Genomic DNA, 25,114 nt, shown 5'->3' on the forward strand with positions numbered 1-25,114 from the left:
GCCACTTTAGCTACGTTGTTGTGTGGACGAGGCAGTGTAGAACGAGGCAGTGTGCACTAAGCCTTAGTAATTCGTAAATACTGTACCAATAATGTATTTATTTTGCTCATAGTCAAATTCAAAATAATCCTTAACAATTAAATTAAATTAATTATTTCAAAGAACTTAAAAAAACAAAACAAAAGGACAACACCAAAGGCTAAGGGCCTTGGCCTTGCCCCTGAAAAGACAGGCCTGGCACTACATTAAAGTCTTCATTCACTACATACTATATGAGTCTGGACAGAAAGATTTACGATAAAAGGCAACTAGTTTGGTACAGGCGTACAACCAGGATGTGGTATTTATGTATTCCCCATGGGGGGTTGTTATTCTATATCTGTCTCCCTGCTCTAAATGGTTAATGATGGTTGTCTAATTGTGCTGAGCAGAGAGATTTTTTTTTAGCAGAGCCTGAACGCCAAGATAAAATATTATACCCACGCTTGTATTCACATTCTATAATATATTGGTTCATTATATTTGTGAGTTATATGACTGAACTAGTTCTAATGCAATGTGCAGGCAGCAGGAAAACCAAGAGGGAGACAATTTAGAGGTAGCACGATAGGAAGCAGTGCAGGAGAGATGGTCCCATCAGTATTTAATCCCCAGGCCAAATAGCCTCCAGTCCAGAGCAGCACTGTGAACAAAAGTGAAGAGACTCATTTATCTCTGTAGAACAGACTTCACGGTGCAAACCAAACAAGCTCAGTTTGGGGGGGAAGATGACCAGGGGCCATGATGAGCCTGGCAGGAGATGAAGAAAGATGACGGAATCTATTACTGAATCAGAAACGTTGAATGGCTCTGCATGCGTTTACAGAATATTTACCAGACCACGTGTTTCTCTTTGAAATGATATGGTAGAATAGGCACTGGATTATAATGTGTGATAGTATTTAAATAAGGCCCACATGTTGCGAAAGTACATCACTTTTATCAATTCTAAAGAAATATTTGTTTTTGTTTGCTTTGTTTTTACAACGTGGCCCTGCGAGGCTGTGTGTGTGTGTGTGTGTGTGTGTGTGTGTGTGTGTGTGTGTGTGTGTGTGTGTGTGTGTGTGTGTGTGTGTGTGTGTGTGTGTGCGCGCGTGCGTGTACACAGCAGCACACGCTGCGAGTAGGCCACAGAAGTATACTTACACTATTTTCTGTTTCCCTTGCTGTAAATCTCCCTAGCTGTATTGATCTCCTTTCTCTCGCTGGAAGTAAATGGCTGGCCTGAGAGAGGTTCCACCCTGTTGTTCTGTCCTCACACGCATTCATGTGGCCTACTGGCCTTTTCACTGCCAAGAGATATGCAATAATAATATGGATGTGATCGATTGCTCCTTGGGACTGTGTTTCATTGCACCAATCCCCAAACATGCAGAATTTATCATGGCTATACAGTGCCCCCGAGGGCATGTGTAAGGCCTGTCGGCCATGCCAATATGAGGGGGTGGTGGTGAAGATAAGCGTCTGTCTAAGAATCCACTTTACTCCTGTAATTCACTGACCAACAAAAGGATAAAGATTTTGAGCCCACTTCTTCAGTCACCTTTGAACTTTTAACCACAAATTATTCAGCAATTGTCAGGATCAAACTCGTATGGAAACACTGCCAATTGGACAGAGCATAAATTAAAATGGATGCTCGACAGAGGATATTCACATACCGTATCTAAGGAATACAATTGGCCTGTTCTGGTGATTTGTTTTCTTTGAGGCTTTGATTGTAATTACATCATTTGCATCTGACTATTGGCTATATCGGTGCTCTACCCAATAGCACCCATCATCAAAATGAATTAACTTAGTATTATCACCGATTCAGCATCCTGTTTCACATTGCAGATGTTATCCTTTCCACATCCACTGGCCAAATCTCATTAGCCACTGCAGGCAAAAATATGTTACGTACATGTTACATTAAATGACAAGCTGCTGTGAAATATGCTCAGGTCTGCAAAAACTAATAGCCACCCATAATTCTTGGGGTTGTACATGAGATTACAAATCCCAGAAGCACTACTGTATGTCACACCTGCTTTCTAAAATAATGTGATATGCGATATGCCCCATAATTCTTTCCACCTTAAAAAGCTTGACTCTTCATATAATCCTGTCAGACTACCCAATGTTTGAATGTCTGGAGTAATGTCTTAAAAAGCACACACAAGCCCTTGATTAAACCATTTCTATTTTCTACAGCTTGTTTAGTGGGAAGAGCCAAGGTCAGATCTATACGGCAAGGTTTAACAAACCAAAGAAATGGATGTCAGAGTAATACAAGGCCAGACCAATACTATTTGGGAACAGGTATAGGCCAACATTTACGAAGAAAACAAAAAGGCTGTATTGTGGAAATGGTTTGTCATTGTGTCATTAAACTTTATCTAGCATGCTAAAAAAAATTAATTTGTTTATCCAGCATGGTCCACCAGGTCTTCATTCCGTAGCCAATAAGGTAAACCAAGCTTCTTCAGACAGTTAGCTCAGCCTCATCTGGAGAGTATTCCCTTCCAAATTGCACCCATAAAAATGTTTCCCCATAGAACCGCCCAGGAGCCAGAACTACTACGGTTGTCTGGTGTGCCCTGAATTGTATGGTGCATTTGGTGTACGGGTTGTGGATGCGGGTGTGTAGTGTGTGTTGTAGGGTGTGGGGGTTGAGGAGCACTTCTCTGGCGTCATCCATTAGACTAATGTGTTGTTCACTCTCATATACTGTAGTCTGTCTGTCTCTCTGTTCTCCTTTGTGGAGCTGAAAGTAGTCACCCTGGTCCCTGATAAAGCCAGCTCAAAATGCGAAGAAACCAGACTGTACAACACAGATTTGTGATGGAAATCCATCCTATGTTACACATCCACTAATGCGTGTGTACGCATACTGTCTGGAGCTATATAAAGCACTGAAAGTACACAAAAATACATCGTTTTTTTTGTTATCAAATGTTTTTTATTTTAAGACAAAAATCACAATAAGACACGTTAACAACATGAAAGACTTAAAGCAAACAAAACACATATAAAACAACACATAACAGCAAAAGCAAGGAACACAAAAACAAACAATCCCACCCACCCCTCCCCCCCGAGACCAAAGATGCCACAAAATGTCATTACTCCTACTACTGTGCAATGGAAACAAAAAATAAATAAATAATGATAATAATAATAATAACTAGAAAAAGTGCCCTTCTGGGCACAGGTCTCCACCAGGTTATCCACAGATCCGTGCAGTTAGAGGTAAAAACACTTTTCAGCCAGTTATAGCGCCACCTTGAGGCTGAGTTGAAATTGTTCATGTGGCATTTTGTCCTCGGCCTAGTGGGAATGTGCGTGCACAATTTCACGGAAATCACGCGATGTGTTCATGATTTGCAGCATTTTGTTTGAAACTGAGCACTCCTGTGAACTTTGGAAGCCAATCTTAACCAATCAGGATGGAGTCTGAGAAATCTGAAAGACCCGTTTCGTTGAATGGCTCTAGAGAGACTGTGTACTAATTTGCGTGATGTTTGGACAAAATCTGTAGGTGTACTGTGAAAAAACTTGTTTTGCACAAAGCGGCCTCCTGGTGGCGCTATAACAGGCCGTTCTGGAAAGTTTGGGGCAGAGGTTCATGGTTGGCATCCAGGGAGTGTGTGTGCAAAATTTGGCATCGACCGGGTTAACGGTGGCCGAGATTAGCTGTTCACGGACGGACACACGGACGGACACACGGACGGACACACGGACGAAGTGCAAAACATACTCTCCCCACATGCCTTCGGCCTGGTGGAGACAATGATTAAACCGTGCCCTTAACCAAATCTGCAATACCAGACCAAATCTCAATGTTTTCCTCTTTTGCACCATGCAATCTTGCTGTAGACATTTCTAGATAAATGATATCCAGAAAGGTCAAAGCCCATTGGCGAAATGACAATGTATGAGGCGGTTTCCAGTGCGAAGCAACCATCTTCTTTGCGGCCGTTACGCCAGCAAAGAAGACACGAATACGGGTGTTATTTAATGGCAACTGGGATACATCATTTAATAAGAATAGAGATGGGGAGGGTGTGATGTTAACTTGTAGAATAGTCGAAAGGTTAGTAGCAACCAAATTCCAAAATGTGAGGACACTCGGACACTCCCACACCATATGAAAGAAAGTACCTATGGTGTTTGAAGTGCAGAAAGTTCAGTTGTGATTATTGCAAATTTGCTTGCATCTGATAATTGTTAGCATAACACCAATATTTCACTATAATGTCCAACGTTGCATGCATACTGCATAATGCATACTATTGATAATAGTGCTAAAACTAACAATACAATTATGAATACAGTATGTTTTTATGTAGTCCACTAACTATTCTTATGTAAAGTAAGTGTTACGACAACAAAAATCATAATACTGACTGTCTTTCAAATAATTACCTAATACCACAATTCCATGAGTGGAAAATATGACGGTGGTGCAGTCTGTAGCGCTGTCGCCTCACAGCTAAAAGGTCCTGGGTTCAATTCCCGCTGGGAACGCTGTGGGTGTGTTCTCTCCTCTGCGTCATCAGTGCCCATACCCTAGGTGGGGTTGGCAAAAGGGCCTTTCTGTGTGGAGTTTGCATGTTTTCCCCATGTTCCTATACTAGGTTCACTAGTTGGAAGAAACACACCATTGTGGAAGGTTTAAAGGTTTTATTGAATGAAAGAATGAAGTGATGAGGAGGAGAGTGATGATGAGGAGGAGAGCGGGGCGTGGGTTCCGGGGGGTTCGCCGACCCTGAAGTCTTTGGGGAGGGGGTCGTGTGGCGGTCGGCCCGCGGTACACGTGGGGGCGTGATCGCGTGGCGGTCAGCCCGCGGTACGCTTGGAGGCGTGATCCCCCCGTGGGAACTGTGAGGAAGGGAGGAGGTGAGGAGAGATGGAGGAGATGGAGCAGTGGAGATGCTGCTGGTCTTGAGGTGGTGATGGGGATGGTGGCGGGATACGAAAAGCATAGAGGATGCTGGGTTGTCTGGGGCGGGTATAAGTAAGCTCAGGTAGATTGTCGTGGAGGGCGGAGGATGGCGTGAGGGTATGGTCAAGGTGTGTTTCTCCGCCTCCTGAACATCAGTTGTTCCAACTCCATTAATTACAAATAAATTACACAAAAGGGTTAACAAAACAAATGAAAGTAGGACGACACCAGCTTGTGTGCTCAACATACATTGGTATAAGATAAATAGAGAAATATAACACCCCGATACCGTTAGATTAGAATCTTCCTTTTGCTCCAAGAGTCCTGAATTCAAAATGTACTTGAGTACAAGTAGAAAAGTATTGGCATCAAAATAGTACCAAAAGTAAAAGTACTCATTGTGCAAATTGTCTTGTTTCAAATATATATATTTTTTAAATATTTTGAAAGTAGCAGAGCTATGAGGTACAAGCTCAGTTGTTTAAATAAGTACAGTACTTTGTAAATAGTTACTTTCACCACTGACCGCTAAACTGCAGAGAACATCATGACACGAGGGCAAAAGAAGCGGCAACATTTGTCACCACAAACTTCCACCCAACCATCTGTTCCAAAAGATTGCCTCTGGGTGGGAGATGGTCACAGTCCATTAAGAACACGGCTGCCAATTAGCTTATCTCTCTAAGAGCTTAGGCTATTCCTAATTGCTGTCTCCGTACTTTAATGAACCAGATCTCATGAGATACGGTATTATTTTTTATTTTTTTAATATTTATCCCACGATTTTTGTAACTCCTTTCTCACCCGGTGCCAATTGCCTGTAAACTGTAGGCCTAATCCTGGGCGCTACTCTCCCTCTGCCAATCTGTGGAGAGCCCCGAACTGAGCTCATGTTTCCTTCACTGGTCTGCAGTGAGCAGACCAGTTCGTTTCCCCTCCATCAGGCTGACCAGGGGGAGACAAAATTTGTGTTTACACACACCAAAAGCTGGACATAGGATGCCCCTCAAAAACGTAGATACCTCATTGGCCGCTGCAATTCATTGAAGCGACCTGTATCGCATGGAAGCAAAGGGTAGGCGGAAGTCAAGCGGAAGAGTGGAAGGCTGCACACGAAAAGACCCAACCTCACATGATCGCGGCCTACCGAATGCCCACTCCGTGACGCACGCGGAAGCTTCTGTGGCGCACATGGAAGCTGCCTTCCCTGTAAGATGACGCTCGCGATACAGACGCCCCAGAGCCAAAGGAGGAATCTAGCTTTCTATGTCTAGATACTCTTGATTCGGTGAGCAAATCCATGCTCACTAGTTGACTCTGTACAAGGCAAATGGGGAAGAATACACATGGACAAAGACTCAAGTGTTAATAGGCTCTCTCTAGGTAGAAGAGGCTTCAGACATTGTGGTAACACTGAAGAGGACTAAGCAAAGATTAAACACAGCAGGAAACAGCAAGATTACACAGACGCTACATAGCTAGCACTCAGAATGCAAGGAGAAATGACAAGGTCAGGACAGGACAGTCAGACAGTAATGAATATTGAATGACGTGAACAGAACATAATTAGGACAAATATAGCATGCAACCTTTATATTATAGGTTGCATCTTGACCGCAGGGTACTGTCAAGCATTGCCATGCACACATGTCACTTGCACAGTTTTACTCGTCACTGCCACTTATTGCTCTGAAATGGTACCTCATCCCAAAAATGTTCTTTTTCTACCATGGTAGGTTGTTCAGCCTCGTGCCAAGCAGGACAGTCCATAAACAGGGTTGGGGTGAGCCAAGGTATTTGACTGAGTTCACCGAGTGTAAAGAAATCATCAGAAGTGGGGCTTGAGTGACATACAGTGCAGTATGCAAGTGTGGCGAGCCCTTAGAGTACACTCTCTAAGGGCGAGCCTGAGCAGTCTGCCGAGCACATGTATAATTAACACCTGCCCCCTGTACAGACCTCCTTCGGAGGCCGGCCTCTTCCACGTGGGCTCAGAGACAAGGGCGTGGCTACTCGATACTGAGTTGGACATTAGAGGATGATACATGAAAGAGGAAAGGAATCATCCGTTTCTATATCTTACAGTATACTTCTCTTACTCTGTATCTGTATCTGAAACTGCTGTGTTACCTCTGGCGACTGACTTTACCCTGTGGGATCAATAAAGGTCTATCTAGTCTACCACACAGGAGCAAGACCACCAGACTCCTGAACTGTTTCTATCTAGGCAAGGCAATTTGATTTGAATAGTACATTTCAACAACAAGGCAATTCAATGTGTACAGAACATCAAGCAAAGGAAACAATTATGCAGTGACATTAAACATGAAACAAAACAAGTAAAAATAACAAATACAATTACAGTGCAGAAGAGAAATAAAAATGAAAAGTAGCATAATCAAAGGCAACGCCGCAGCGGCAAACAAAAGTAGTTATAGCAGTGTAATTTACTAGCAGCAATTAGACTGCTGAATATGTCTGTGCCACTACACAGACTGGACTGAACTGAACGGTGTTTAAAATGGACTCTCCTTTGCATACATGTCAAGAAACACTCTTAATTTATTATGCACATTAGTGAAATATTAATGCACTTCTATCTCTCCTATGCTCTAATTCTCTATTTTAACTGCATTGATAAGCCTGCACAATTTAGAATTTCACCAATTGTGTGACAATAAATACTGATTCTGATCTATCTCATAATAGTATGAATTCAGCTTTTGTCCTGATGCAGTAAACCCCATTTCTCTACCACAACAAGCGGGTTAAAATGAACAGCATGAGATACACTTTTATACAATTTTATTTAGTTACAACACTTTTTTCCCCCTAATCCATTTGTTTAGTTTTAGTTTATTTATTATAACGGCTATAATGTAAGTACCGGTAATTAAGAATGCATACCAGTCTTTCTCTGACCCTGGTTGGAATCAATTGTATTGCTCCTCTCCTTTCCTGTTTCTCAGTTCTCTATATATCCGTCTGAACTAAAGCATACAATGCCAAAACATGACCTTTAAAAACCTTACCCTTGGTTGATTGAATGGGGGGGGGGGGGGGGGGGGGGGGGGATAAAACGTTTTGTTGGAAAAGTTTGAAACTACTACTTGACCCGACGTTATTTCAAGAAGATAAATGGAGCATCAAGTGGAATATGAGCTCTCTAGTACTGTAGCTACAAATGGATGCAGAATGATGCTCAACCTGTCTCGCTTTTGGAGCACACTCTCCTTTTTGTTAATCAATATAAAGCATTAGGGTGTTTAATTCCAGGAGCCTTAATACCTACTTCAAACTACTCACGTGAGCATTTCCCTGTGAGAAGCATGTCAACTGAAGTCGTTGTATAATGACGGTAAACTTTGTATATCAAATGTGTTTTTGAAAGGCACAAGGCATCTGCTTGCATAATGTACAACATCAGTGGCCTTTTTGATGTGGCATTTGTAATCATCACACCTTTGTGTGTTATCTTTCACACACTCACTCAGTGATATTCCATAGAAATAATATGTGAAGTGTGCTGACTTGTACAGTAGGTCTACTGTAAGTAAGGTGTCAAAAGTAATTACTGTACTTGTTTTTGGAAATTGCAAAAAAATTGCATGAATATGTTAAATACTTACACACTTAAAATAAAAACAGCACAGGCATGTCAAAGTGCATTAGATAAGACATACACATTTATTATGTATTATTAAATGACATCAATGGCAATTCTAAGTATACTGTAACTAACTGAATAGAATTAGAATACATACGAAAAAAGAATAAGATAGACAAAATTAGATCAGGGTGTAGTGATTTGACTTTTTTCTCACACTCATGGCAGTCAAATTCACCATGCATCACACATATAGTGCGGCTTAATATCCAAACACTGCCTCAAGGATAAACAAAGGGGATTTTGTTGTGTGTCAAAACAAGTCCGATTTGGAAGCATGGGTAGGGGAGGGGTTGAGCTGCAAGGTCACTCCAAGGTGTTTCAGCAGTTCTGAGAACTGATCAAAGGAAGAGGGACAAATACATGCATTCATACGGAATCATTCCATGCATTCATACGGAATAGCCTTAAAACGAAGATGCTCCTATACAACAGCAATGTCAAGTCTGTTCTGCTGTATGGTTCTGAGAGCTGGAGAATGGTCAAGACAGACACACGGAGAATAGAAGTGTTCCATAACAGATGTTATATGTCATCTTTTGGCCAAATAAAATATCAAACAATGAACTGTACAAACAAACAGGGAGCCGGAGCATTACCAAGGACATTACACACAGTCGACGCCTGAGATGGCTAGGACATGTACTGAGGATGGAGCAGGACTGCATCACAAAGGTGGCCTTAAGACCACCTGGCGCAGAACTGTGACGCAGGAGCTAGAACAGATGAACCTGTCCTGGGGAGAGGCGCAACATGCTGCCAGGGATCGGATGCAATGGAGAGCGCTCATTGAAGCCTTATGTACCATAGGGGACGAAGAGGATCAAGTCATTCACACAGAATCATTTCATGCATTCATTTCATTCACTTCAACTATCCCCAGTATTTGAAACAGCTTATACCATACACTTCTTCACATCAACTTAGACATTGCTCACGGGTTCACTTTATTACATCAGTTGGCAGTTATGTTTAAAGCTCCTTGTGACTGGAACAATCTACTGTACTGCACCTGTCCATATTCGTTCAATAACATCTTTCCAATTGTTTAAAACTGTGCTGTCCTAGTGTCCTCATCTCGAGACCTGTTCATGTTTTCACTAATCATCATAACAGATCCATGATGCAATGATCCATGTGTTATGTCCATGTGTACTGTTGTTTTGTTTTCTTATGTATTGTTTTGTCTGGTTGAATTGTCTGTAAAAAGAAATATTGTCTTTATGTATGTGTGTTTCGTAAATTGCTGACCCCCTTGAAAACGAGATTGTTCATTTCAAGGGATTGTTCCTAATAAAGAAATTTCAGACATACTGTATATTTGATTTTAAGGGACTTAAAACCAGGCACAGACTCGGCAAGCCTCATCTCATCGGTTAGGGCATTCCAGTGTCAGAGCTCTAATTGCAAAAGCCTAAACAGTTTGGTTCACCTGATTTAATGCTTTAGTGTGCATAGAGACATCCAATAATACAGGATGTGCAACTTTTCATATTAAGAAGCAGGGGTTTACACACTTTATGTAACTTAGATGGAAGGTTTGCCGTCTCTAGTCAATTGGTCATTCGTTAGTTTGTAGCACATTGATGTGTTTTTCTTTGCACTAATTCCTCGACCACTAGCTCATTCATTCATATCAATTTACCCTCGAGTGACAAATAAAATAAAAGTTTCACAACCCAAAGTGTCATGTACAAAATGTTTTATTAGATTCACAGGATGTAAAATCAATTTAATTTAATCATTTATATATTAAACTTAAAAAAAAAGTGCCAGCAGAATCAATCTTCCATACAAGCAAGGCAATATCCAGTACCCACCAGTGCTACCACCATACCATTCACCCATCACTCACATACAAGCCTGACCCAGTAGCTCTATTGCATTTTGGCTAATTCAACCGGAGCTCATCATCCCTTCAGTCTCATGCATATGCTAATGAGCTTAATATGAACTACAGTAACGCCATGTTCCCCCAGAAATGGACTCATATCTCCCACAGGAATAAATTATCTGACTGACTCGCACCGTTTCTAGAGGTCGCTGTATTGGTATGACCCCCGTCAACATTATGACATCATAAACACAAAAAAAAGGCATTTGCCTTTACAATTCGTCGTACGATGGTTTTAGCAATAGCAAATACACAATTTAGAAACTTTTTGCCCAAATAGGGACGCCAGTCTGAAAGTGGTTACATTAAAGCTAGGCACCTATCGCAGAGAGAGAGAGAGAGAGAGAGAGAGAGAGAGAATGAATTTGGGAAAAAGTTAAAATTGGTTATATAAATCAGTATTAGAATTAGGAATCAAAATGTCAAGAAGAAAAGGCCAAGGACATCATAGACATTCTGAGAACTGCATAAAACAGCCGTGTAACACTGTAGGAGTTGGCAGTTATCAGACCACTGATTTGAATGGCTGAAAAATACAAAACATTTACATTTTTATATATAATTTCCACCAGTCCACACATGGATGACAGTGACAGACATGCAATAATGCATGTGGATGGTTTGAGCCTTGTGAGACACAGTGTCACAACTTGATCATACTATGGTTCAGTAGTGCACACCTGGATTGCATTTGTTTGTTGGTTTTGCCCAGATATGCTATGTTGCTTCCTTTGTAAAATAATGACCTGCACAAGTATTAAATATGCACAAGTGTGGCTATGTATGTGTCAATTTCTGAAATAAAGAGCGTCCTTTAAATTTAGATCATTCTGAGCTTCTAAACACAAAGTTGGAACAAGACCCACGTGTAGTACATCAATATCCAAGCCATCTTAAACTATTTTGTAAAGTGTACCTTACTTTCAAAACTTTAATATTTCATATATTTCAAATTTCATATTACATTTTTTGCCCTTTGCAAATTGTGATCTTTTAAACAGACTGAAAGATAATGATCTCATTATTCTGAAGATAAACCGGGCGGATACTGTGGCGACTTTTTTCCCCACGGGATCAATTAAGGTCTTATCTCTCTCCCTTAGTATCTTCAACTGAGACATTGTGCGGCTCACAGAATCTGAATGCATCCATTCCTTGTTTTAAAAAAGGCAGAGGAGAAACATTCAATAATTTTCAAACCAGCTCCCTCTGAAATAATCACATTCCACTGCGGGCAACGTATACAGTATAAGCCTTCTTTAACCCCATTCACAAGCAAAAACCCAATGAAAGAAACTAACTTACAGTATATAAAATCCCTTAAATGGTTTTAATTCATCTTCAACCAGTCCAGGGGGTCAGAGTTCAGTGAGTCCAACATACAAAAAAGATAAAGGCCTTGAGGTCAGTGTAAGTGTACTCAATACAGCCCCGGGGGACGTATGAAACAACCTCATGTGACGAGTCCTTATGATAGTCAATAAATATGATTCTCCATTTGTGTGTAAAAAGAATATGCATGACTTCATACCAGCTTCCACCTGGCCATCTTCATGTAAAGGCTTCTCCCAAATATGGCACAGGGTGGGTGCTGTGGCGGAGGTGAAGCATAAGTGATGTCATTGCTACCTGGACGCGTCAGGGATGAGTCTTTTGAACCAGCCACTAACGGCTACATCTACCCTCATTACCAGAGTGATGCCGATGAGGAGAAACACGCTGGTGACCAGGAAGCCTGAGGCCTCAAACATCAACCTGAGGAAGAGAGGACGGGAGAGAGCTCAAAATGTGAGTAGACGCAATGATTCTAGATTGTGATGGGTGTTTTAGCAAAGCGGGTGTTCTTACAGCAACATTCTGCCGATGCAGGGAATTGAACCTTCCAGCAAGCACATTCCTAGAACTGCTATTGACTGTAGTAACAACTAAGCTCTATGTAAGAAGTAATTTAGTTTTACATATCATTTTAATGATATGTTCATTTAGAATACACACAATAGGCTTAGTTTGAAATTAGAAACAGCTGGTGCGACGGACCCTGGTACTTGACTTTGCAAGGTAACTTAGGCTTACAGGACTAAATGCTAAAAGAGTAGCATGCATGGCTTATTTAACAGAGTTCTGTGCCACTTTTCAACAGATAAGCAGACATAATACGCCCTCCAGTATGACTTACAATATCCAATTACTAGACATGCTTCCCTCATGTGCATTCAGAGACAAGCAGTGGGTGTGGGTGGTTAGCCGTTAGTGTACCACACAAATAATCATATACTCAAAAGCCTTTCCTGTCAGTCCATTTATGATAGCTGGGAATTGTATTCAAGCACTTACTTGGGTGCGAAAACCTTCCAGACCATTAGGTGTCTCCTGAGGATAGCAGCTGCACACACTGATGCAAAGACCTGAGAAGAGATGAGGGATCTGGAGTTAAAAGTGTTCCCTTGCTTAAAAATCCAAATTGTGTTTTTGCATGAAACATGAAAAATTGGTAGCATTGATATTCAGTTAGCCTTATCAGATACAGTAATTTTAAGTTGCACATGATTAACTTTAATTTTGTGTCTATCAATATTGTGATAGTTGTATCTTTTTCATGCTGTGGTCAAAGTCCAAGTCATGGGTTTGTCTGTAATTCTGTCAGAATATGTCCCCTGAAAAGTAGACTAAACACATTTCTGGCTAGAAATGAACACAGAATTAAGGCTGTGTCTAGCCATCCACTAAAGCATCCCCCCCCCCCCCCCCCCCGACTGAAAACGCAAGATTCTCTAGCGCTTGAGGGCAAAGCAATTTCTTCAGCTGAAACACAAACCAAACCAACCATCTCATAGCCTTCTGCACTTCTGCTTGACTTCCTCCTAACAATGCGCTACAGTTGGCTCCAACGAACTGCAGTGGCCAATGAGACATTGACGTTCTAACATGGCTCAGCACAGAATAGATGCTCAGACAATGCATTGTCACGCTGCTGGTGTTTGTAGCATAGTGTAAATAAATGGCGATCGCATTGTTAACAATTAAAAACATACGCTGGCCTCATGAAAAATATAAAACAAAATAAATGTTTTGGTGGACACAAACAATACAACCAGAATTGCCCAGTGCAACTCATTAAGACGTTAAAACGTGTCTAATCGATAATACATGCAAGTAACCCCCAGCCCCTTTGAAAAAGAGAGCATGCTCACAATGGGCTCCCCTGAATAAATAAAGGTCAATAAAAAGTTTTATTAAAGTATTTATAAAGCTCTCTATTTCCATTTGGCCAAATAGGGTGTAGGACATGCATGCACACAAGCAGCCAGCCTTGATCATGTGGCTTATCCATTGTGACATGTGTGTGCGACTGTGCGATGGTATGGGTGTGTGTAACTTACCTATGAGTGGCTAAAGATTAGATATTATTTTATTTACCTGTGTTCCATGAATGAAGAGGTAGCGTGTTGAAAGTTGCAGAAGGGCAGAGCTGAACTGCTGTGGGTTCTCTCTCAGTCTCATCTCCATCACAGCATCCTCTCCACAGTCCTCCCCTCCCACTCTCCTGTTGCCCCGCACCTCACACACCAGTGGCCAGAACAGGAGCAATGGACACCCGACTAAGGAAAAAACCACACGGAAAGTTATATTTAGATATTTTGCAGATACTGGAGTCTTGAGTGACATTCTTAAAAGGCAATATTTCAGTGTCTACCTCAAGGACATCAATAGGACACATGACATTTGACACTCACTAGCTATCAGCAACAACCTTGTGACCTCTCAGTTTACGGGCCAGTGTCTCTAGCCACTACTAGACCAACCTGCCACCACAAACGGCATACTTAGAAAAGCACTATATACTATTCTTTTTAGTAAATACTCAAAGACGCTTTACATGTGTGTGTGGGGGCCAAGGGGAGAGGACATAAAAAAGAGAATGACTTTATTAGGAAGACTCAAAAGATAAGAATTAAAAGCAATACTAACTTAGTAGGGCTGGGCAATTAACTACAATTATATCGAAACCAAAATGTAGAACCTCAAACCAACTCTCATGTAGATTAATAGAGAAGCAGATATACTTTTATTTACTTATTTACTTTTATATACTTAAAATGTCTTTATCAATGAAATGAAGCAAAGAAAATACGAATAGATTAAACTGTATTATACTGCATTGCAGATCTGCCATTTTCACACAAAATTCAATAATCGTGATATTGATTGACGTTATTGCCCAGCCATACTTAGCCATTTGCCCAATGCTTTCAGCCAAAGTGCCTTACAGTGCTAATAGTTCAGACATCTTTAGTTTAGGTGGCTCCAGAGGAAATCAACCTTAAAATCTGGCAGTCTTAGTGCAATATCCCACCCATTGAATCCTATTTTTATTTTAATCCTCTTGAGATAATTTAACTATGACATTTCTTTGAGATCTCCATAATTTTCTAACCTTTTTAAGTACAGATAAAGCAAGACTGAGGCACCACCTCTAGCAGCACTATGCAACGCTATGCCACCAAAATGTGGAACGCCCTACCAACATTCATTAAGACATGTGAATCCCTTGACTCCTTCAAAACCGCTCTCAAAAGGCACATAGGGACGGCTGTAATTCAAAATTGACCCCCGTAAAATCTTAATCCCCCCCCTTTTCCCCTCACTGTATACGTTTCTTTTCCATTTTTGCTTCCTTTATGATGAATTCCTGTTCTGTTCTTTGACTATATAGAAGTGTCTATTTGTACGTCTCTAATTGTTTTGATGAATTGAACATGGTGGACCCTATTGTAATGCTTAATTGGGTCGTCCTCTCAAAGTTAACAGTCTTTGTATTGAGTTTGTGCTTGAAATGTACTCTAATTCTGCAAACTGTTAGTAAATATTTCAATCAAAAAACGCATTAATAAGTAACTACCTGCAAACAGGATATGCGACGAGAAGGTGTTGAGGGTGACCAGTGAGGCCGGCAGTATGGTGCCCGTGTGTCCACCAGGAAAGCCCACAAAGGCAGCTCCCCACTGGATGGAGGGGAAGGTGGGCAGGTGACCTGTGGCATGGAAGAACTGTGTGGCGGCCAGGGACCACAGCACCACTGGAGTCCAGGGTACATTAAAACCGCCTGCAGAGGAGAAAAAGACAAATGGCAGACATTCAAGTAACAACTAACAACCAGTAAAAGAAAAAAAGAAAGGCAGCTGGTATACCAGTATAATACGTCTTAGGGCCAATTCATACTCTAATTTTAGAGCCGTCCTAAAGTCGGCTCTTCGGTGCTACTGAAAATTTCTGACGAGCCGAAATCATTTCGGCACTACAGCACCGAAACAGCAGTAAAAAACAGTTCCCATTTACAAAATAAAGTTCATCCATCAAATTTAGTACTGGTTAAAGGTTTTCCACATTTTATTATTTTCAAAGTCAATATTTACCATGTAAAATAAAAATAAATAAAAGCAACAATTGCATGCATTATTAGTGATAAAAACCTAAAAGTATTATAAGTATATAATATATATATATAAGTATTATATTAATAAAATCAGTTTCCGCTTGTTCAGGATCAAATAATATTCTGTGTTGATCAGAAGTCTACAGTATATATGAAAGACATGGGCACGTTTGTGAGAGTCAGAACAAACATTGGCACATACTGTAAGCCATAAATATCATTACAATAAAGTTCTATTTTTAAGAAAAAAAAAGTAAATCTAAAATCATTGGAACTCTTACCATAGTGCGTACCATGCAGACTACTGAGGGTGGTAGAGGAGGCATGGATGTGTAGGAGGGCGCCCATCTCCAGTAGCAGCAGGAGAAAAGACAGAGCCATGCCCTCTGCGTGCAGCATTAGTAGACCCATACCCAACAGGCCACAGAACAACAGTTGCGGCGCTGAGTAAACCGTGCCCAGTCCGTAGGCCTCCACGGCAGGCTTGCCGTCCGCCTCGGCTCCCTCGCCCGGTTCGTCGTCGTCCAGGGAGCGGCGCATGCGCTGGTAGATCTGGGGGATGAGGTGGTGCAGCTCCGCCTGCGTGCTGATGCCGGTACTCGCCCGGTAGCGGGGTGGGGGCATGTTCGAACCCCTGGCCGGTGCCGAGGCCCTAGTTTTTAGAAACACGGTGATGGGGTCCAGCCACAGCAACAGCATCCCGAGACCCAGGAGGGAGAAGATGGTTCTGGGAAGCGCCACCTGGGCCACGCCGAGGAGCTCGGCCATGCTCCTGAAACTGTCCTCCGGAGTGGCGCCGACGGCCCAGTTGAGCCCCAGGCAGACGGACACCAGTGGCAGGATCCAGCGGGCTGTGAACACCGCCCCGCCCGAGGAGTTGAGGTTGCCATAGTGACGTAGCCAGCGTCTCAGCAGGTACGTCCACAGGCCTATCGAGGCCAGAGAAAGAATGTAGTGGAGATTCTTCAGCTGGCTGTTCTGCAACCGGGAGAGGGGAGAGAGGAATGGGGAAGGCTGGCACGAGCCCTGCTCCTCCCGGCAGCTGTGGAACGAGAGGGAGAGGTAGAGACTGCCCACCAGGAGCCCCAGGCAGGCCAGGAGGGTGCAGCTCTCCTTCCTTATAGCCGAAGGGGAAAGGGCTGGGGCGGGCAGGAGACCGACAGGCTTCTGGGGGTCATGGTTGGCTGGCAGTAACAGTCCGTCCCAGTTGAGATGGATTGGAACATACAGCGCCAGGGAAAAGATCAGGAAAGTGACCACGCGCCCTTCAGCTATCACATAGCTATCTGACAGCAGAGAAGCGCCACGCAGGAGTAGCACCAAGAGAGCCGGAGTGGCGAGGCGATGCAGGCTCAGCCAGCCTGCCCGCTTTGGGGCTTTGGCCCCATTGCCAAGGGCGGTGGATGCTTTGACCCGACGAACGCGCCAGAGAACCAGAAGTTCGGAGACGATAGCAGCGGCTGCCAGGCACCATGCCACCTCGACGTAGCCCCGGGCAAACAGCTGACCGGCAGCCACGCAAAACCCAATCGACAGCGCTGCCACGACAGGGGCTTTCAGCAGACTGCTTTCCCTGACCAGCAGCCAGGATAGCTCGGAGAGGATGAAACATAGCATGCAGGCAAACAGCAGAATGGCTAAGCCTGCAGCCATCTTGAGCGGGTTGAAGCGGGCCCACGTGGCCCGGCAGGTTTCTCTGACAGAGGTGAGGTAGGACTGCAGGGAAACGACGAGTTCTGGAGAAGGGGACAGGCCGTTCTTTACGGCGGTGAGGTACTCGGTGGAGACGTGTGAGAACTGCTCCTGCAGTTTAGAGAGGCTTTCTGGTGGGATGTCTTTGGCCATGCTGGAATAGGTCTCCAGAAAACGATTGACCTTCACAAACAAAGACAGTTAAATCGTCAGAAAACGATTCAACTCTTTTCAAAGCCAAATAACTTTGCACATACATGAAACGTTACACATTCATATTAATGACGATATAATGTAGTAAAGTATGTGTGGTGACAAATACTGACACGCAAAATGTAATAACATATTACGTCTGACTCCCCATAGGGCTGCACAATTATGGCTCAAATGTTAAGCCCAATTATTCTGATTGTCAATCATGATTATTGATTATTATTATGATGGTACAAAAACAAAAAGAATAAAATAAAAATGTGTACAAATATATTTAGATCATTTTCTTCATCAATTATTTGTTAATTTAGCTTATATAGGGTTATTTATCACTATCAGTGCGATATATTTGGTCTATAATGACCTGGATACCAAAATGTTTGAGTTCATTGCCCAGCATCACAATTACTTAACTTAACTGTGAAACGTAAAATGCAGATTTTTCTATATTACTTTTGATTAATTGCACAGCCTTTACTCCCCAAAATGCTTTAATACTAGTTCTAGCTATTCCATGTGACAGTGCAGCTTTCTGACAGACTAATTGTCTAATGTTCAACAATACACATTATTAAATGTATTTATGATGACGTTCAACAAAAGTTAAGTTACCTGTTTGACGTTGATCCACAGTGCCTCCACTTGACTGAGACCCTCAAGTGCACCTTTCATTTGGCTATGAGGAGGGAAAAGAGGCAACAGGACTTGGCCCACACTGCTGTACGGTATGGGCACTCCCAGCTGCAGAGCCAAGGTAGGAACCAAGTCCGTCTGTGGGACCACTTGTGGCTCACTCTATAATGAGAGAGAAGAGAGAGAGAATTCTTGAGCTCTCCATTTCTTGCAGTACTAGTACCTTGTGCGCAAACTAAGTAAACTCATACTGATCACATTCTATTCTGTTGATTACACTTTAATGTAAACACTACAATTGTGATTGCATGCATATTATACTCGGACACAGTAATCAACACCGCATGGTATAGGGGGGCCATTATACTGGATATTATTTGATCAGACTGTGGTGAGCTACTATTCATTAATGAGATTCAGTCAAAATGAATTTATATATTCGTTTGTATTATTATTTTCCCTGATAGTGCTAGTAACAGAAAGAGGAAAGGCAGGAGAGGGATGAAAAATTCAAAGCCAGGCAAAGAGCAGGAAGGACTATTCTTGTTCTTGTTCTGTGTCTATTATTGTTCTGGTATGCACTCTTACTACAGAAGTGCATACCACAGAATCAGAACAATTCTTCAGCAGCATTAATATTAAATATTTGTAGATAAAACTTTATACGTCTGATTTAAAGCTGGACTATTTTTTGTGGGGAAAAAGAAGCGAACAGATGTACTGAAATTGCAAAATATAGAGAACATAAAAGGGAATTTACAGTGCTGTCCCCAGAGCTGCAGTGACATCAGGGTTTTAAGTCCTAAACATTTATTGCATGTGTGATTCTAGCATTAATCACATCATAATAAAAGACAAACACGTGTTGTACCCTTCTAAAGGATGAAATCGATCAATACAATAAAAGTACCGTAGTCGACATTGCTGATGAAATGGCTAAGAGCCTCATTCGGGGAGTAATAATGCAGTTATATCGCCCTCCTTTGGTTGAAATGTGTATTTCTGCTGCAGTGCTGATGCCCCATAGTTTCCCCAGACCCTATTTTGAGATAGTATCATGATCTAGGTGGGTAAAAATTTCAATGTTTATGGCCACCAAGTGGAAGTAGACAAGTACATTGAACTTGCAAGCCCTGGTATTTTTCAAATGGGCAGAGACAGGCTGTAACCAGGGGGGCAGTCAGACAGATATTTTGTGAAGCCACTAAGGAAATCGGGATTTCCTGAAAATTCATATAATGGCCTGTTGTGGCGCTGTCATTGGGCTCAAAAAACCCCATAGCTCCATAGAGATCCATGTATTTGGGCCCAACTTCACCTAGACTGTATTACCTTAATAAACATGGTCATGAATACTTTCTGCTTCCAGTCACTAGTTTAAAGTCTCATTTCTAATGTCATAATATTCTTTTTGGAAAATTATGGTCCCATTTATTAAAAAAATTACCATATCGTTACAGTCTATGAACGGGATCCCCCACCCACTCGAGTCAAAATAAAAACCAACGAAGAAGAAGGGGGGAAGTCTCGCCTCGTTGTCTGGGCCAGCCAATGGCTCAGCTGGGCCCAAACGGATCTAGAAAGATGGCGATTTACAATTTACAAAAAGGACTGACAGCCTTCATTTTACGTCCATATCACACCCGGAGAACGCTTTGTCCATATTTTTTTTTACAGTCTATGGCTGTAACCCAGTCTTTGAACCCTTGCGGTCTATTGCTATAACATATAGGGGAGGGCACAGCTTGGGCTTCTGTGATCATCTTGAGCCAAATACCTGTCTGGTGTAAATTGTGCCTGTAACATCAGCTCAGCGCCAAGCGGAACGGTTTAGTATTGAGGGGGAGAGAAGTACTACTGTAGCAGACAACCCGCAGCACTCCAGGTTCAAACAAACAAACACCTGTGTTCAATTACTGTTGATTGTATCTCATACTCATCCATAAATACCACACTTCCTGTTGTCTTGTCACAAACGCTGAGGAAGGCCAGACAGGCTGAAACGCGTACGTTTTCAGTCTCAGAGGTAAATAAAATCATGTAAAAAGGACATATAATGAGTGCTGGCATTTTCTTCATCTCAACTAGTATTGAGGGGGAAAAAAAGCAAACAGACCTTGGAAGGGGGCCCTGAAAAGAGAGGCGAGGGACTGTAGAGGAAGAGAGCGGCGTCGGTCTCCTTCTGGCTCTCCCCACCGTGGTCTCCCGTGTCCGTCATCCCATGGTCTCCCATCACCACCAGGAGGGTGTCGTTCTGCAGGCGTTCCATCACTGACCTGGACGAGAGAGAGGAGGCGGAGCAGGGTGAAATAATAAAGAATTACAACCATAAATCAGACTTCAACATCAACAATGTCCATGATGATGGGGATGTGCAAATATATTTTTTAACCCATTTTGACCTGAGATCAGATTAAAAAAATGTCTTCTACATCCTGACAGTTTTCTGATAAAGCTATGTTTCTATGTCAGTCGTTCTTTGATTTTTCAAAAAATAGCAGATCTCCAAACTCATATGGCGCGCTACGAGCTTGTAGATCTGCTATTTTTCAATAGCTAAAGCATAAGGGGTTCCCGCCGCAAAATGGGTTAATTGGTCAACAGCGATGTAACCACTCAAGTACTGTATATGCTTCGTCGTACAATGAATAACCGAAACAGTCAAGCTCACAACTTGTTGTATCATGGTGTGTTGCGATTGCGAACTTATACTGTGTATCTGCCATATACTTATATTTATATATATATTTTGAAAATGTTGACTTTTTTCGGGGGGAAAATGACATGCCCCAAAATAGGTACGTCGGTCAGGGTTAATGTGGTTACACTCTGGTTTATGTTTTTCATCACTCAGCCCTATTGTGAATGCTCGCTTGTGAAAGTACAGTACTGTCCTGACCTGACGACTCCATCCATCTGGGTGAGTTTGTCAGCCATGGCAGGGTGGTCGGGACCAAACCTGTGGCCGCAGTGATCCACTCCAAGGAAATGAGCAACCAGGACATCCCAGTCATCACCCACCACTGCACCCACCATAGAGAGACGCGTTTGAGAGGGAGAGACACAAGTTAAAGCAACCAAACCAAATATGATTTGATGTGCTGCAGTTAAAAACACACACACACACACACACACACACACACACACACACACACACACACTTCATCTATGAGATTATTCTCTCGCCAATATCCAGGGTACAGTGGAGTAACTAAAAGTTGTGGGAAAACAATCCCAGAAGGAAAGAGTAGCAGAGCCTTAATGCAACGGCAGCAAAGGGCATTAGGGCTATGGACCAGAGCTAGGGTTAGTGCTTATTTATAAAGCTGCTGGTTTGTAGGTTGGAGGAAAACAGGGTGGGTTTGACTCAGAGTGTCAAAGGGAATAAAGAAAATCTCTCCAGCTCTTTCAGAAAACAGAAAATACATTTTCATGTGCGTCAAATTTCATCAAATCAAATCACATTTCAAATCAAATTTCATCAAATCAGGAGACAATTTTACAGTGTTCTAATTCCAATTTTGTCTGCTGAGTCAATTTGTTTCATCACTTGCAATTACATTTGTTTATCATGTATTCTGTGTGAGTAGAGTTCCTGTTAGGATGATTTGGTACACTATCTGAAAATGTATTTTCTGTTTACAAAGGAGCTGGGGAGACCCGCGTTACTGAACAAACCCTCTATATCCATGCTTAGTATTGCTTACTATGGGAATTTAGAGCTATTTAACACTTATTTTAACTAAAGAAAATAACAAAGCAACACGTTATCCGAGCTTGTGTAAACACTGCTACCAGGCTGTGTTGAATTGATACCTGTTGAATAGAGATGCTGGAGAATTCCGTTGTCCACCGTGTGCAAATCCTTGACGTTGAAAGAGGGGAAGGGCAGAGAGCGGTAGAACTTCTTGGGGAAAAGACTTTCCCAAGTATCATCACCCATGAACACCACCCGTTTTCCTACAGATGTATAGTATGTCAGTTGAAGAAAGTCACGTTACCAGAGATAAAGAGTGACTGGATGGATACAGATTTCCTGCACACAGTCATTAAATTCCATTTAAGATACCACACTTTTCCCCCTAGTACATTTCCTGATGCAATACAGACGACCTAAATAGAATATTTTCCATAGAATTCCAGACCTCAACTCAACAAGAACTGGTATAGTAGGGGTTCAATATGATGTATCCTGTGGCTGGGCAATATGTATGTAATATGTATGACCTTTATATGCTGTAGGACTATCTGAAAATTATTCTTATCTTCACTACAGTAAATATCACAACAAGTGAAATGACAGCAGCTCTCTCTGGTTCTACAGGGACATAACATGTGTATTGCTATTATAAACCAGGTACCAAACATGGTAATCTGTCAATCATGTGATCAGTATAAAAGTGATGTCACTTCCTACTCCACTCCCCCCTGTGCTTGAATGTTTGTTGGCAGCATGCTGCTGTGTTTGATGATCAAACGCCTACTCCTGTGTTGCTGATCATACTACTTCTACTCAGTGGTGAGTTAGGAGTCATATGGATAGGTTTATTGTCAATGGTTTGGTTGGTTATGTGTAAATGTTTTCAAATGCATCTGCTAACATGCTCAGAACCACTGGAACTGTGATTTCCCAATGACTCATTAAGGGCCCCCCATTTTATGTTCTCTGTTTCCGTCTCATTCATTGGTTGTCACTTATACACTGAGCTCCCAGCTGAATCTAGTTTATTTCTATAACGACCTACTATACTTGCAACACTATACACCCCCACACACACACAAACACTCTTGAGGGGTGCTAGCCCCTCCTATGCACAGCTTTGTGTGTATGTCTGTCCGTATGAGCACGGAATGTGCTGTATGATGATGATGATAAGAGCGCCCCTCACTTCACACGGGTGTGACTTTTCTATTCTTCTTGATCTATTACGAAACTTTCCCAAGACATTTCAATATCACATTATCTTTTCCCTTCCAAATCCAGACATTCCCAGACATGTGTGGTGTATGTGTGTGTAAGGAATCCTGTGGAAGTGGGGTGTCGGCCGTGACGATCGGTTTGTAAACTTGTGTTAAGAAGGCCGCTGCTGCTCACCCAGTTGTCCAAGCTGGTGGATGAGGTTGTCCTCCAGGATGGCGCTGGAGGCAAAGTTATTCCCGACATCGATGAAGGTGGGCAGTGAACCTGTGGTGAAGCCCTTGATCCTCTGCATGGTGGTGGTGGGGGGGTCAGCGCGGAAGGGGTACAGGCGGCTGTGGGAGGGCCTCGATGAGACTGTCTCCTCAAACACTGGTAGCTTGTTCTCGTAGGGTCGTGGCGCTGTGTTGGCCTGGTCAAAGCGAGCAAAGTCGAATTTCAGCGCGTCGATGATGAGCAGCACGGCCCTGCGGAAGCGGGGCTTGGCGGGACAGAAGTCTCCCTGTTCTCCTGCTGGGAGCAGCACGTCCTCACAGGTGCTGGTCCTGTTCACCTCCAGCCTGACCAGCAGAAATCCACCCACAAACAAGTAGATGCCAACATAGAACACTGCACACATCCACAGCAGCGGGTATAGGATTATGAGCCTCTTCATCCTAGAATAGGAATGCAGTGTGTTACAGTTACACCAAGGTTGCATACAAGGCTGCACTTATTCGACACCGGCTTTAAAACATCACATGGTTTTAGTGAACACCAAAGGGCTTGTTGCACACCGAAAATAGCCCATCTTCAAAGCGTGTTGTGGGTTTGTATATCAGCTCTTTTCGGTGCGCGACAACGGTGCGTGAGTTCTGAGCATAAAGCCGGCTTTGTTACTTTAATTTACCCGAATGGAGTGAAGGCGCACCGCGCACAACTGGCAGTTGTGCTAAACAGCAAAGAAGCAACAGCAGCCAGCGCGGTTGGAGCTTTGAACGACTATGCCGGTTATTTCTTATGACCACTGTAATACAACCACAAAATACTATACATCAATGAGGACTTAACAAGAAGTGACAGCTAGCATCCCGCCAGGGAGATATGAGTTGTCTTCGTTAGCCACAGCACTAGCTGCTCCCGCATGTTACTGACCTTGCAGCTGCCGGTTTTGTCCTCTTTCGACCGGGGCGAGGCGTGGATGCGTGTGTTCACAACACGGCGCTGTGAGACAGGTGCCTCAGGTAAACAGAGAACGCAGCCGCAGCCCTCTAACCTTCATTGGGACTCTAGCACAGTGGTTAGACAGCGGCTGACAGATGGAACTGGAACGGCCATGGAGCTCAAAGGAAGCTCCTGGCGGACACTTTTCGTTGTAGCGCAAACTTCCTCTTCTTCTGACTGACATGCGCAGTTGGCCACTGTCCTCAATGGCTGTAACCATGACAACCATTTCTTAAAGCGACAACTGACAAAATGTGTTTCACTCAAACATATACCGTAGGCTATAACTGTTGTGTACACACTGACTGTACAGTTGGGGTAGTATAAAATATAGGCTACAGGTGATTTTGTGAGAAAAGTTAAAAGGTTTAAGCTGTATAGCCCATTTATTCTGATGGTAGCATAAGTAACAAGGGGCCAGGGGCCTCTCCAGCTTTTTGAGTGGTGCAACCACTCCTACAACCAGGAATGTCCGTGTGTATCAGTCAACA

General features: G+C 42.7%; 1 protein-coding gene across 1 annotated transcript; it reads right to left on the minus strand.

Moving 5' to 3' along the window:
* Nucleotides 1-10,850: 10,850 nt before the first annotated feature.
* Nucleotides 10,851-24,729, minus strand: pigo (phosphatidylinositol glycan anchor biosynthesis, class O). Its single transcript, XM_083793433.1, has 11 exons — nt 24,555-24,729; nt 23,598-24,076; nt 22,319-22,462; nt 21,402-21,525; nt 20,619-20,778; nt 18,482-18,664; nt 16,246-17,839; nt 15,431-15,634; nt 13,948-14,129; nt 12,865-12,935; nt 10,851-12,285 (listed from the first exon to the last, which is right to left on the minus strand). The coding sequence occupies exons 2-11, from the start codon at nt 24,073-24,075 to the stop codon at nt 12,156-12,158; spliced, it is 3,270 nt and encodes a 1,089-aa protein (XP_083649559.1). The 5' UTR covers nt 24,076; nt 24,555-24,729; the 3' UTR covers nt 10,851-12,155.
* Between the last annotated feature and the right edge of the window lie 385 nt (nt 24,730-25,114).

This window comes from Protomyctophum parallelum, assembly GCF_964188405.1.
Source record: "Protomyctophum parallelum genome assembly, chromosome: 21".
NCBI classification, from domain to species: domain Eukaryota; kingdom Metazoa; phylum Chordata; class Actinopteri; order Myctophiformes; family Myctophidae; genus Protomyctophum; species Protomyctophum parallelum.